Raw genomic sequence first — 15,196 nt, 5'->3', positions numbered from 1 at the left:
ACTCGTTAGGGTTTAGAAGAATGAGGGGAGATCTCATTGAGACGTATAAGATGATGAATGGGATGGATAGGATAGAGGTGGAGAGACTCTTCCCGCTCAGAAAGGATAGTAGGACTAGGGGATCTAGATAGGCTGGGCGAATGGGCCAGGAACTGGCAAATGGAATTTAATGTTGGCAAGTGCGAGGTGGTCCACTTTGGTAGGAATAATGGTAGGAAGGATTATTACTTACGTGGAGAAAAACTGCAGCAGGCGATGGTGCAGAGGGACCTCGGGGTCCTTGTGCATGAGTCGCAAAAACCCAGCTTGCAGGTGCAGCAGGTGGTCAGGAAGGCGAATGGGATGCTGGCCTTCATAGCGAGGGGGATTGAATATAAAAGTAGGGAGGTCTTGCTGCGGCTGTATAGGGCATTGGTGAGGCCGCAGCTGGAGTACTGTGTGCAGTTTTGGGCGCCGTACTTACGCAAGGATATTTTGGCCTTGGAAGGAGTGCAGAGGAGGTTTACTAGGCTGATGCCGGAGTTGAGGGGGTTGAGCTATGAGGAGAGGCTGAATAAACTAGGCTTGTACTCGTTAGAGTTTAGAAGAATGAGGGGAGATCTCATTGAGTCGTATAAGATGATGAATGGGATGGATAGGATAGAGGTGGAGAGACTCTTCCCGCTCAGAAAGGATAGTAGGACTAGGGGGCACAGCCTCAAGATAAAGGGGGGGGCGGTTTAGAACAGAGTTGAGGAGGAACTTCTTCACTCAAAGGGTGGTGAATCTCTGGAATTCTCTGCCTGTTGAAGTGGTGGAGGCTACCTCGCTAAATATTTTTAAGACGCGGGTTGATGGGTTTTTGATAAGAGAGGGGATTAAGGGTTATGGGGAGAGGGTGGGAATGTGGAACTGAGCCACGGCAGATCAGCCATGATCTTATTGAATGGCAGGGCAGGCTCGAAGGGCTAGATGGCCTACTCCTGCTCCTATTTCTTATGTTCTTATGTTTCCATGCTGTAAACCTCTATGACTCTAAGTAATCAGAAGTAATTTTTCACAGTTTCCCTTTAAAAAGACTCAATAATTCGTATCTCAACTAAGTTTTTAATCATGTCTTTTTGTTTTTGAAATCATTTTAATAAAGCTATAAATAACAAGTGCTGGAATCTAAAAATATTCCATCAGTATAAGTAATTAAATAGTGTTGATGCATCAGAGAAATTAGCCATATTGCACATGCTATGATTGAATAACCCAATACAGCACTGGGCAAAAACATGAAGGTGTTAGGGAGTAGCTTGGCCTCCAAAAAATATTTTTATAATTAATTTTGTTAAAGAGGCAAGCACAATTCAGTATATATGTTTGACAATATAGTTATTCTTTTTTAATTGTGCACAAGTCTACATTTTGGACATTAGTAGTTGGGAGAAGAAAAGTGCTGGATGAAACACATCTCAAAGCAATCTGAGCGATTTGTAGGCATTGTTGGCCAAACTAAGTAACCACCTGGTGATGTATTCTCAATACAAAAAAGCAGAGTCAATCACCATTAACACCGAAGAAGCCCATCACAGCATCACCTATTAAAGTAACAGGTATTTAAATTAAGTTCTTAAATGAAAGATGCATAACAGACACTAGATATGGATATAAAATACAATTTTCTCAGCAATGTAGTCACATGGTACTATAGTTAGGATCCTTTCTGCTGTTACGCTGAACTATACTTTACTTCCATGTGTGATCATAACAGTGCCAGAATCTATCTTATCCAGTAAAAAATCACCCTGTGTGCAAATGCCAGAGGTACTTGTTCTAGGAAGCTTACCTTTTCAAAGAGTTTGCTGACAAGAGTCTCGATGAATTTCTTGTGTAATGAATTCGACCCATTCAATTGACAGAGGAAGTTAATTGCCCAAATCCGCACATTTTGATCATCTCTGTTTTCACTATCAAGGTGGTAAAATGACAAAACAAATCAACGATTTTAGAAGTTACTAAGTGTCATCCAAATAATAGCTCACAAAACGCTACCATCTCCAGCCTCACTTAAGGAATATCATAGCATCATAGAATCCTATAGTGCAGAAGGAGGCCATCCCACCCATCAAGTCTGCACTGACCACAATCCCACCTAGGACCAATCCCCATAACCCCATGCATTTACCCTGCGAACCTGCCTGACACTAAAGGGCAATTTAGCATGGCCAATGTGCCTAACCTGCACATCTTGGGACTGTTGGAGGAAACCAGAACACCTGCAAGAAACCCATGCAGACACGGGGAGAACGTGCAAACTCCACACAGTGACTCAAGCCAGGAATCGAACTCAGGTCCAAGGCAGCAGTGCTAACAACTGTGTCACCGTGCCGCCCATTTAATAAATAGATATTTTTCTGAGAATATTTACTTCCCAATTCCTGTTCAGTGTTTACTTCCATGTAACCTCTCCAGGTCAAATGCCACATGTGCCAAATGTGCAACCTGGTAAATAACCAGTTCTCAGGCGTCTGTTAATGTTGTTCTAACCCAGCTGTCATTAGGTATGCAAAAAAGGTTTCCACATGCTCACTGCTCTTTTATTCGAAGCATTCTGACTAATAGTCAACTATGAAACAACTGACCTCATGAACCGTTTCAATGTGTTCAAATAACATTTTAAAGAAAATAACATAAGTGATGACTGTGAAAATCGTTCTCAAAAAAATTGCAAGGAAGAATGGTGCATTACATAGCTTCTAAGTATGCATTCTATTTAAAAAAGAAGCCTAAATGTTAAAGTTGCAAAATACAACTTGGCTTCCTGGTTACACTGCCATAGTGGTTAAACTGACAATTAACCATAATCTCAATCTTAAAAGGTCATTGATACTTTCCTCATCCACGTGACAAAGCAGCTGGATTGCAGCACAAGAATGTGGTCCTTCACACTTCAGGAAAAATATATTTAATGGGAAGTAACAAAGCCAACAGTTAAGCTCCCTATTAAGCACTGACTGGTTAAATGATTAACAATATTACTGTTTTCAACTATCAACTCTGTGTTGCAAGCCAAATTACTTTCTCAGGGAGCACTTTACCCAAGTTATACTGAACAAGCATATTTATTTTACCCTGTATTAAAAAGACATGAAATGCAATCAAAATGTTTCAGTAACAATTATACCCAGATTAAGGCATGGGGAAGATGTCCTTGATGCAACATACTTGGTGCAAGACAGAGGGTACTGACTCAGTAAGCATCTAATTCTGTGAAAAAAAGATGGGAAATTTTCTTGATTCAAACACCTGCAAGCATTCATGTCCAGACTGTATTCACTGGAGAATGGGATGGTTTTAACAATGAGATTTGAAAGTATTTTCAAAAAATGTTTTTCAAGTTAAGCAAATGGCATATTCCTTCAATCAGCATGACTAGATTGACATTATTGCAATCTGATTACCAGGAGAAGTGGTTCCCCCCAAACTAAGAGTTCCCTGAATACAGCTTTTCAGTCTCCACAGAACAGAGTTTCATCCAAGTGGAAGCCTGCACTCTTCCTATCAACCTTCTGTCACCGCACTTCTCCCAAACAATGCCTCTCCATCCCTTCACTCTGAAGCCTTTATTCCTTCTTAGTTATTTTGTTTAAGCCTCTGTTTCTCCACATCTCTCCCCTACTACCATTCCAAGAACTATCCCAATCCCACAGACATTATTTTCATTTATGAGCAGAGCCCCTTTCTTCTCCAATGTTCTCCAAGTCAATTTATTTCTTAGTTGCATTAGTTCCTAGATACCCCAGCCTCAGTGTACACTATCCACATGTGACGCTACCATAGTCCAAAGACGTGCTGGTTAGGTGCATTGGCCATGCTAAATTCTCCCTCAGTGTACTCGACCAGGCGTCGAAGTGTGGCAACTGGAGGGATTTTCACAATAACTTCATTGCAGTGTTAATGTAAGCCTGGTTGTGACGAACAAATAAACTTTAACTACGCACTGTTGGGAGCTGTAGTCTGGCATTCTTCATTATTTAACTTTATATTAAAGTTTATTTATTAGTCACAACTATGTTTATATTCACCATGTAATGAAGCTACTGTGAAAATCTCCTAGCCGTCACACACCGGCACCTGTTCGGGTACACTGAGGGGGAATTTAGCATGGACAATGCACCTAACCTGCACATCTTTGGTCTGTGGGAAGAAACCAGGGCACCTGCAGGAAACCCACATATATACAGGGAGAACACGCAAACTCCACGCAGACAGTGACCCAAGCCAGGAACTGAACACAGGTCCCTGGCACTATGAGGCAGCAGTGCTAACCACTGAGAAACGTGGCAATGCAAAGAGTGCCTGTGTCTCAAAGCAACACACTTTCCTGGTCTTCCCTGGCATCAGACATGTGCTGGGACTTTAGCTTCAACAGTGCAGCTTGAATGCATCATAAGATTGGGGAATTCATCGAAATCCTACAGTGCAGAAAGTGGCCATTTGGCCCACCGAGTCTTCACCAACCACAATCCCGACCAGGCCCTACCACCCCCCCATATCCCTACATATTTACCTGCTAATCCCTCTAACTTATGCATCTCAGGACTCTAAGGGGCAATTTTTGGGCCAATCAACCTAACCGGCGCATCTTTGGAGCACCTGGAGAAAACCCACACAGACACAAGGAGAATGTGCAAACTCCACACAGACAGCGATCCAAGCCAGGAATCGAACACAGGACCCTGGAGTTGTGAAGCAGCAGTGCCGCCCACATCAATTCCATGAGACACTCTTGAGGCTCAAATACTTAATCTAATGCATCTGCAAACAAAGTGCTAAGTGGTTCTCCAAATAAATTTTACCAATTTTTTTCCTATTTTTGCTCTCCAGCTCAAGATTCCAGTTGATACATTGTGCAAACAGGAATTAACCAAATCCACAAACATGAAGTAGCCAAATGCACCAAACAACTAAGTCATGTAAGGAGCAGATAAAAAAGTAGTAAATCCAAGTTAAATGAAAGCAGCGGATTAAAAGTGATAAAGAATGCTAGAGGTAGCAACAATAAATAATACATATTTGTAAACAAAAGGAGCATGTATTTCAAGGTTAAATTAAAATTACATAAATATTTTGCTCTGGGAATATTGAAATAAAAAGCCAGAAAAAGCACAAAATAATATCCCCTTTTCACTTGCCATTTTGTGGAGCAGTATTGGTGACTGCAGGTTAATTGTTTACGAGGAATATGAGTGAATTTTGATTTGTGAATGAATCACAATCAAAATGCGTGGGCATTTTCCAGGATCATGAATCATTTCTCCCCTCTCATCCAAATCAATTCTGCTCATTCCTGCAGTTACTAATTCAGAAACCACCTATCCTCTTACTATTCAGTAGCTCTGTTGGCTGCACATTCATCTCCCAGCAGTTCTATGTGGATGTGTACATCTTGAATTAGCCTGGACAAAAAGAAAAAGATTCGACACTTTAAATCGTTTAAAAACCCATCAGAAATTTAGAACACAAAGAAAAAAAAATCAAAGCCAACTTGTGACAAAGCACAACAGAATTTTTTAAACTTACACTCTGATAACACAATTGAAAAATAATTACATATTTTAGCGTTTTGACTTTTCACCTTTCCACTACTACTGGCAAACTTTGCAAAATGACAAAAGCATGAGGTCAAAACTGACTTTGTGAAGACACATCATTAATTTTAAAAATTAAGCTCATGAAAATATTTTACATCATTTTACCTCTGATCCTTCCTGAAAACCGGCCCAAACAGGCACGCTTCTACAAAAAGATCAACATGATTTTCAGCACTTGCGAAAGAATCTGGCAGAAAACCTTTAGAAGTACAAACAGCGGGCAACCATGTTTGGCAACAGTGAGTAATTAACACGTTGAAGACTCCAGTTTTGGTTTGCGACATTTCAAGCACCTTGTTCGTAATCTAAAAAATAAAAAGATGAATTTACATTTTTGCAATGCCTTTTTTGAGCTCCCAAAGCACATCACAGCCAAAGTTTAATCACTGTTGTAGAAAACATAGCAACCAATTTGCACACAGGAAGGCCTCACAATGAGCGAGATACATGACTACATAACCTGAGTGAAGCTGGCTGAGGGATAAATATATTAGCTAGAATACCAAGAGAAGTCTGAAAACAAACTTTATTTGTTTATAGTACTGGAAATACTAGAACCAATGGAAAGAACCAAAGGGCTTAAAATCTACTACATTTCTATCTTATTTCAATCTGGTGAAATGTCATTGACCCGAAAAGATGCTGACTGACCTGTTGAGTATTTCCAGCATTTGACTGATTTTATTTCAGATTTCAAGCATCTACAGCATTTTGCTTTGGTATTGAATTTATTCAAAGGATGTGAGCATTGCTGGCTAGGCCAGCATTTATTGTCTGTCCCTAATAACCCTTCAGAAGGTGGAGGTGAGCTGCCTTTCTACAATCATGTGATGAAGGTGCACCCACAATGTCGCTAGGGAGGGAGCTCCAGGATTTTAACCCAATGGCAGTTAAGAAACAGCAATCTATTTCCAAATCAGGATGGTGAATGTCTTTTTAAAGTTTATTTATTAGTGGCACAAGTAGCCTTACAGTAACACTGCAATGAAGATACTATGAAAACCTCCTAGTCGCCACACTCTGGTGCCTGTTCGGGTACACTGAAGGAGAATTTAGCGTGGCCAATACATCTAACCAGCATGTCTTTCGGACTATGGGAGGAAACCAGTGCACCCGGAGGAAACCCATGCAGACATGGGAAGAACATGCAAACTCCACAGAAACAGTGACCCGAGTCAGGAATCGAACCCAGGACCCTGGCGCTGTGAGGCAGCAGTACTAACCACCATGCCACCCCAAATGGAGAGGAATTTCCAAATGGTGGTGTTCCCATACATTTGCTGGCCTTGTCCTTCTAGCTGTTAGTCACAGTGGGTTTGGAAGATGCTGTCTCATCAGCCTTGATGAGTTCCAGCAGTGCATCTGTAGGTGGTACATACCGTGCCACTGTTCATTGATGATGGAGGGAGTGAATGTTTGTGGAAGGTTTACTAGTCAACTGGGCTGCTTTGCCCTGGATGGTGCCCAGCTTCTTGAGTGTTTTTGGAGCCGCACTCATCCAGGCAAGGGGACAGTATTCCATCACATTCCTGACTTGTGTTTTATAGATAGACAGGCTTTGGGGAGTCAGGAGGTGAGTTACTCTCCACAGGATTCCCAGCTTCTAATCTCTCCTTGTAGCCACAGCATTTAAGTGGTTAATCCAGGTCAATTTCTGGTCAATGGTAGCCCTCAGGATGTTGATTGTGGGGGATTCAGCAATTGTAAAGCCATCGAATGTTAAGAAGCGATGGTTAGATTCTGGCAAAATACCGCAAATGCTGAAATCTGAACCAAAAACAGAAAATGCTGGAAAATCTCAACAAGTCTGACAGCATCTGTGGAGAGAGAGTACAGCCAACATTTCCAGTCAGGGTGATCCTTCATCACAGCTGATCAGGTTCTCTCTTGTTGGGTATGGTCATTTGCTGGCACATGTGGCACAGATGTTGTCATTTGTCAGTCCAAGCCTGAATTTTGTCTAAATCTTGCTGCATTTGGAAATGCACAGCTTCAGTTTCAGAGGATTCATGAAGGGAGCTAAATGTTGTCAATCATCAGTGAACATCCAGCACTTCTGATCTTATGATGGAAGGAAGGAAGGTAGGGTCATTGATGAAGCAACTGAAGATAGTTGAGCTGAGGACACTATCCTGAAGAGCCTGTAGTGAAGTTCTGGAACTGAGAAGATTGACCTCCAATAACCATATCCCTTTTTGTACCGGATATGACTCCAACGAGCAGTGGGTTTTCCCCTGGTTCTGCTCGGGCTCCTCAATATCACACTCGGTCAAATACAGCCTTGCTGTCAAAGGCAGTTACTCTCACCTCCCCTTTTGAGTTCAGCTCTTTAGTGCAAGTTTGAACTAAGGTTATGAGAGATTAGGAGCTGAGTGACCCTGGGAGACTGCAAACTAAGCGCCAGTGACCAGGTTATTGCAAGGCAAGTACCGCTTGACAGCGTTATTAAGGACCCCTTCCATCACTTTACTGATGAACAAGAGTAGACTAATGGGGCTGTATTTCATCTGGTTGGATTTGTCCTGATTTTTGCACACAGGACATAATGGGGCAATTTTCCACTTTGTTGGCTAGCTGCCAGTGTTGTAGCTGTACTGGAACAACTTGGCTAGGGGTACAGCAAGCTCTGGAATACATCATCAGCACTATTGCCAGAATATTGTCAGAGCTCATAGCCTTTGCAGTACCCAGAACCTTCAACTGTTTCTGAATATAACATGGACTGAATCAAATTGGCTGAAGCCTGGCATCTCTGATGCAAAGGGCCTTCAGAGGAGGTCAAGGTGGATCATCCATGAAGGACCTCTGGTTGAAAATTGTAACAAATGCTTCAGGTTTATCTTTTGCACCAATTGTGAACGTAGATATTTGTGGAGTCCCTTTCTGCAGAGACTTGTTTGATTGTCCATCGCCATTCACAGCTGGATGTGCCAGGACTGCAGAGGTTAGACGTGATCTGTTGGTTGTGGAATTGCCTAACTCTGTCCAGTACTTGCTGCTTATGCCGTTTGGCATGCAAGTAGTCCTGTGTTGTTGCTTCACCAGGTTCACAGGTCATTTTAACTATGAATTGTGCTGTTCCCAGGATGGCCTCCTGCACTCTTCATTGAATCATGATTGACCCTTTGGCTCAGTGGTGTTGGCAGACTGGGATATATGAGGTTACAGGTTGTGTTGGGGTACAATTCTGCGGCTGCTGATAGCCCATTGTATCTCATGGTTGCCCAGTCTTGAGTTGCTAGAAATGTTCCAAATCTATTCCAGTTACACAGTGGTAGTGTCACACAAAATGGAGGGTTTCTTCAAAAGAAGAAGGAACTTCCACAAGAACTGTGCCATAGCTATTCCTACCGAAACCATCATGGACAGATGCATCTGAGGCAGGCAGGCTGGTGAGGGTGATGTCAAATTTGTTTTTCCCTCTCCAACTGCCACAGACCCAGTCTAGCAGCAATGTCCTTGAGGACTCAACCAGCTTGGTTACTAACAGTGCACAACTGGAGGAGTACTGATTCATCAGTTGTGGGAGCACGGTACATGGTAATCAGCAGGAGGTTTCCTTGTCCATGTCTGATCTGGTGCCATGAGAACTCATGGGATCTAGAGTCGATGTTGAGAGGTCCCAGGACAACTCCCTCCCAACTGTGTTGCCATCTCTGCTGGGTCTGTCCTGCCAGTGGGACAGGACAGATCATAAGGATATAAGATCTAGGAGCAGGAGTAGGCCATCTGGCCCCTTGAGCCATGATTCATTAAGATCATGGCTAATCTTTAAGGACTCAGCTCCACTTACCCAAGTGCTCACCATAACCCTTAATTCCTTTACTGTTCAAAAATGTATCTATCCTTGCCTTAAGAACATTCAATAATGTTGCCTTAACTGCTTCACTGGGCAGGGAATTCCACAGATTCATAACACTTTGTGTGAAGAAGTTCCTCCTCAACTCAGTCCTAAATCTGCTCTCCCTTATTTTGAGGCCATGCCCCCTAGTTCTAGCTTCACCCAGCAGTGGAAACAACTTCCCTGCTTCTACCTCATCTATTCCCTTCATAATCTTATACATTTCTATAAGACCTCCCCTCATTCTTCTGAATTCCAATGAGTATAGCCCCAGACTCTCCTCATAAGACAACCCTCTCAACTTCGGAATCAACTGAGTGAATCTCCTCTGCACCTCTCCAGTGCCAGTATATCCTTTCTCAATTAAGGAGACCAAAACTGTACACAGTACTCCAGATGTGACCTCACCAGCACCTTATACAGCTGCAACATAACCTTGCTGTTTTTAAACTCCATCCCTCTAGCAACGAAGGACAAAATTCCATTTGCCTTCTTAATTACCTGCTGCACATGCAAACCAACTCCTTGTGATTCTTGCACAAGGATACCCAGGTCCCTGTGCACAACAGCATGCTGCAATTTTTTATCATTCAAATAATAGTGCATTTTACTGTTACTCCTACCAAAATGGACAACCTCACATTTACCAACATTATATTCCATCTGTCAGACCCTCACCCATTCATGTAGACCATGTCCCTTTGCAGACTTTCAGCGTGCTCTGCACACTTTACCCTGCCATGCACTTTAGTGTCACCATCTCATATCCTGGAATGCGATGGTGATGTCTAGAATATTATATGTAAGATATGATTCCATGAGTATGGCTATGTCAAGCTATTGCTCGACTAGTCTGTGTGAAAACTTTGGCACTAGCCCCCAGTTGTTGGCAAGGAGAATTTTGCAGAGTTGAGTTTGCCACTGTCATTTCTGATGCCTAGATTGATGCCGGCTGGCCCATCCAGTTTCTTTTGAGGGGAGCATTGTCACATTACACAAACTAGGTGGCACACAGATGCGTCAAGGCAAGTAATTTGAAGAACTGTCCTTTTAACTTGTTGCAAACATTTACACTCTACCACAGCACACTAATTCTTATCCCTCAACAGGGAGAACTGCAATCAGTGAAATACCCAACACTTAACATGCATCCTGCTTATTTAAACTAGACCGCTTCCAGAAATCTCAGCAAGGTTAGCCTACTTCACATCAAGGATATGAATTGTACATTGCCCCACTCACATTCAGAAGGTTGCCTGAGTGCAAGATTCTAGGCTCTCACACTATTACATAAAACCTCTTTCCAAAAGGTTTTTCCCATCATCTTTTCAATCCCATTAGCAAGGATCAAAATTGAGCTGGCAGTTCCAGCAAGACTTAAGTTGACATTTTAATTTTTGGCACTCAAATTAATCCCATGTGCACTGCCCTCTTGGTCTCAGGATGTTGATCATAGGAGTATCTCTCCCTAACTAGCTCCTTTGTTTTACGAAGTATCATTTTAGAATGTACTGAATCACCTGGGGAGTTATTTGGACTCTCAGCAGCAGTTAAGATAGCTGGTGTTGTCTTACTAACGAAGCAGACTGGGAACTTGATCCCAATTTCTGCACCTCGAAATGTTACCAAAAATAGCTGACTATGAAAGGATAGTCAATGATCTATACTCCCCTACAGTGAATAAAGCATCTCTCATCATGTTTATGAATATATTCCCTCCCTCATCACATAGATCTTAAGATGGAAAATAAGCCTGACAGTGCTGCCTTTAACAATATCCATTGCGAAACGGTAAAATGGCCAGAAAAATCAGGTGGATCCTTTCAACTTATATTTGTGTTGTGAAATCTTAGTTCTGGTCATTTATAATGCTGGTCAGGTTTTAAAACAGCTTTAATATTTCGTAGGCTGTTATGAATCCAGATCCCGATCTTTGTAGTTTAATCCCCTCAGCCAGTCTATGACAAAAAATATGCTAAACTATTGCCCAGTGTTATGCTAGGTCAAGAAGGGTGGTGGAGAAGGGAGCAATCTTGTGCATGCACGCGCCTCTGAAGCAACCAGTTATGAGGCAGCACAGTTGAGACTAGGAGTGGGTGACTCTTCACCCATTAACCAATTAAAACTGCATGTGTGTCTTCACAGGCGAATAATTCACAAGTAACCAAAAACAAATCACTGAATTCCATTTCTGGGCATGAGTCAGAGGGCAGTATTTAATGGAGGCAATGAGAGCTCGGCTGCTGGCTGGAGCGCTAGTAAGAGCCCCTCATTGTCTCTTTGCAGGAAAGTCCACTTCATAAAGTGCCAATCATTAGCTGGGCAGTGGCTGGCCTTCCCTGGGACCAAGGACCTAAGGGGCAGAAGTCCCGCCTATCGAGAGCTGCTGGCCAGAGGTCATTCCTTATTGCTCAACAGCACCATTTGGTAGGTAGTGGCTACTGCTAGTACTGCACACTCCTGAGGCCAAGGATCAGCATGGTCCCACGTACAGGTGAGTGATAGTAGGAAGGTGACTGAGGAGGCAGCTAGCAGTAAGGGCATGAGGTGGCTCTCAGCAGAACCACCCCACCCCCCCCCCCAAACTTCCTAATGCCAAGTCCCTAAATCAGGCACCAAGTATCTGGCAATGTGGGACTCCTCCAGGAAGCAGCAAGTAAACGTGCCGAGGTTTAGGTGAGCATAATAACTGGTCCGTAAATAGGTTAGAAGTGAAGGGTATTTCATTCTTACCACCGTCACCCATCGGTGTATGGGATTCTATGTTTATTGCATGAAAGAGTAACAGCCCACAAATTAGTCAAGAAGAATTATTTCCGATACTAACTTTTTCAAATGAACTTTAAATCTTGCTGATTGCAGGCTTGATTAATACCAACAAGCTGTTACATAAATTCTGACAGCATTACCGTGGCAATTATCTCAACATGTCATTTCCTAATAATCACTTGGTTTGAATCAGTTTCCCTTTGATCAAAAGCCATCTCATCTAATTTAATGTCATTGTACCTGACATCAAGCATGTTTCAACTAGATAGCAGCTCCTGAAATTAAATTCACGATATAATACTTCGGCTGTAGGACAAAACCCATTAATTTAAAAGAAATAATGTGAATTTTAATCTGTAGATTAAATACGTGGACCAAAGAATTGTTTACGTAATCCTGAATTTATCCAACAAACTGGCCAGGCATCCTTTGGATGTCCAAAGCAGAACGGGAATATCTTGCTTCACTTCTGAAAACAGCCGTTTCTGCATTCATTACTTTCCTATTAATGCAATCATGAACTTAAAAGGTTTGCATTTCCGACAGGTCTTCAAATATCAATGTCTGTTTTGACTTGCTGAGCATTAAAAACCAAATAGGACAGACAGCTTTGATCCATTACTTCCATTAAAATATGGATCTCTGCTTGTGACAAAATTGTGCAAGGTTTTTGTTGCTGAATCTGTGATTTTCTCCAACACTGAGCATTCATCCTGACAACTAAATATGGTTCTGGGGCTGAATCACAATGTGTGCTCGCTGGCAATTAAAAAAAATGTTTTATGTCGATTGCTCTGCTTCATTGCCTCCTGGGAGATTAAATGCCCAGCCAGCAGGTGATAAATGCACATAACTTTCTTCTCATTGCTGCCAGAACATTGAGAATATGATTAGATTCTTTCAGTTTTGTGTTTTTCTTTTGCATTGCAATCTCATTTCCAGCACAGTACACCTCACAGCACCACTCACAAACAGAACATTAGATAAGCAAAATAGGGTGAATGCTGGAATCTGAAACAGAGAATGCTGGAAAATCTGAGCAGTTCTGGCAACGTTTGAATATTAGATTGTTGGGAGTGAGTTATGAATTGGTAATCCAACCTGCAGGATCTGACAGTAATCCAAAGTAAAGCTTGAGCGTTTGTTTACATCAAAGCTCGGCTTACACTCAATGTTACTATAGTAGTGGGCTGGCATGATGGCACAGTGGTTAGCACTGCTGCCTCACAGTGCTAGCAGCCCAGGTTCGATTCCCAGCTTGGGTCACTGTCTGTGTGGAGTTTGCACGTTCTCCCTGTGGCTGCATAGGTTCCCTCCAGGTGCTCCAGTTTCTTCCCACAGTCCAAAGATGTGCAAGTTAGGTGTTTTGGCCATGCTAAATTCTCCCTCGGTGTACCTGAACAGGTGCCGGAGTGTGGTGACTAGGGGATTTTCACAGTAACCTCACTGCACTGTTAATGTAAGCCAACTTGTGACACTAATAAATAAACTTTAACTAGTGTTAAACAATCAACACCTAGTTTTCTCCAGGTGCTCCGCTTTCTTCCCACAGTCCAAACATGTGCGGCTTAGGTTGACTGGCCATGCTAAATTGACCCAAGTATGACAGGGAATAGCAAGTTAAATACGTCAGGTTATGGGTTAGGGCCTGCGTGGGATTGTGATCGGTGTAGACTTGATGGGCTGAATGGCCTCCTTCTGCACTGTTGGGATTCTATAATTCTATAGACATCTCAGCTTGGAAACATGAAGGAAGAGAAAGAACAGTAACCTGATAAACCGATGGTTATTCCTTTTCAGTAAGTGGAAACAAATTACACTGCAGCCAGAAATAAACTGAAAGCCACAGTTAAAGCAAAGAAAATTCATTGTTCCATCATATCAAACACTTGAATTAAATGACCATTACTTAAAAATAACTAGAGGTCAACACAGATTGACAATGAAGAGAAAATTAGAATATAATGGAGATATTATTGCAAGCAATCTACAGAAAAATAGATCTAAGCCTATGACTGAGTAAATGAATAATTCACCAGCAGCAGAGAATTAGGTCATACCCGCAGCTAATTTGTACAGAGATTGATAAACACTCAACTATCCTCCAGTAATAGCAGATGGTTATAATCTACTTTTAGAAATCTAAAACATGAAACAATAAATACAGCAAGACCAAGATCCTATCACAGATTACATCTTTAAGCTTTCCTCAAGGTTATTTAAATCCAATTGCAGAAACTTCAACATTCAATTTTAATAATCTGGAAAGAGACAGCATTTTGAGGGATCAAAAGTGTGTTGAGAGAATAAGCTTTCATTATTTAACCGCTCAACAGTTTAATGCACAAAATTCAAAATAGCAGCAAGAGACTTTCGGTAAATGACAACGTAACAAGAGGATGCCAGCTTCATCGCTTCTAATTATAATATGAAGTGATTGTATAATCCTTAGAGCTTTCCTATCTACCTAATCCACATGCAAACACTTGCTCTGGAAAAATTCTTCACCTCCAAATATTTTTCTTGTATTTTCTCCTATCCTATTTCCTTGGCCAATATATACTTGTAGTGGAGGATATTGAATTTGGCATGGCAGCACGGTGGTTAGCACTGCTGCCTCACAGCGCCAGGGACCTGGGTTCAATTCCCAGCTTGGGTCACTGTCTGTGCGGAGTCTACACATCCTCCCTGTATCTGAGTGGGTTTTCTGCAGGTGCTCCGGTTTCCTCCCACAGTCCAAAAGACATGCTGGTTAGGTACATTGGCCATGCTAAATGTTCCCTCAGTGTACCCGAACAGGCGCCAGAGTGTGGCAATTAGGGAATTTTCACAGTGGCTTCATTGCAGTGTTAATGTAAGCCTACTTGTGACATTAATAAATTAACTTAAAACTTCTGCCTCAGTGCCATTTTGCAATACTTCCCCCTTCCTACAGGAAAACATCTGATCATAAATGGCTACCTGT

The 15,196-nt window shown here is 42.1% G+C and overlaps 1 protein-coding gene across 2 annotated transcripts in view; it reads right to left on the bottom strand.

The window, feature by feature from the left end:
* The window catches only part of tarbp1 (TAR (HIV-1) RNA binding protein 1), a 162,806-nt gene that overhangs the window by 73,458 nt on the left and 74,152 nt on the right, over positions 1 to 15,196 (bottom strand). For both annotated transcript variants that reach the window (XM_080200799.1, XM_080200800.1), the window contains exons 18-20: positions 5,727 to 5,926; positions 5,355 to 5,426; positions 1,814 to 1,934 (exon numbers count right to left, since the gene is read on the bottom strand). In XM_080200799.1, coding sequence (XP_080056925.1) covers positions 1,814 to 1,934; positions 5,355 to 5,426; positions 5,727 to 5,926 — 393 coding nt within the window. The remainder of the gene's footprint in view (positions 1 to 1,813; positions 1,935 to 5,354; positions 5,427 to 5,726; positions 5,927 to 15,196) is intronic.

The sequence above is a fragment of the Carcharhinus amblyrhynchos genome, chromosome 12 (genome assembly GCF_965287045.1).
Source record: "Carcharhinus amblyrhynchos chromosome 12, sCarAmb.v2.hapA, whole genome shotgun sequence".
Lineage (NCBI taxonomy): Eukaryota > Metazoa > Chordata > Chondrichthyes > Carcharhiniformes > Carcharhinidae > Carcharhinus > Carcharhinus amblyrhynchos.
This window is presented reverse-complemented; position numbering and strand designations above follow the sequence as displayed.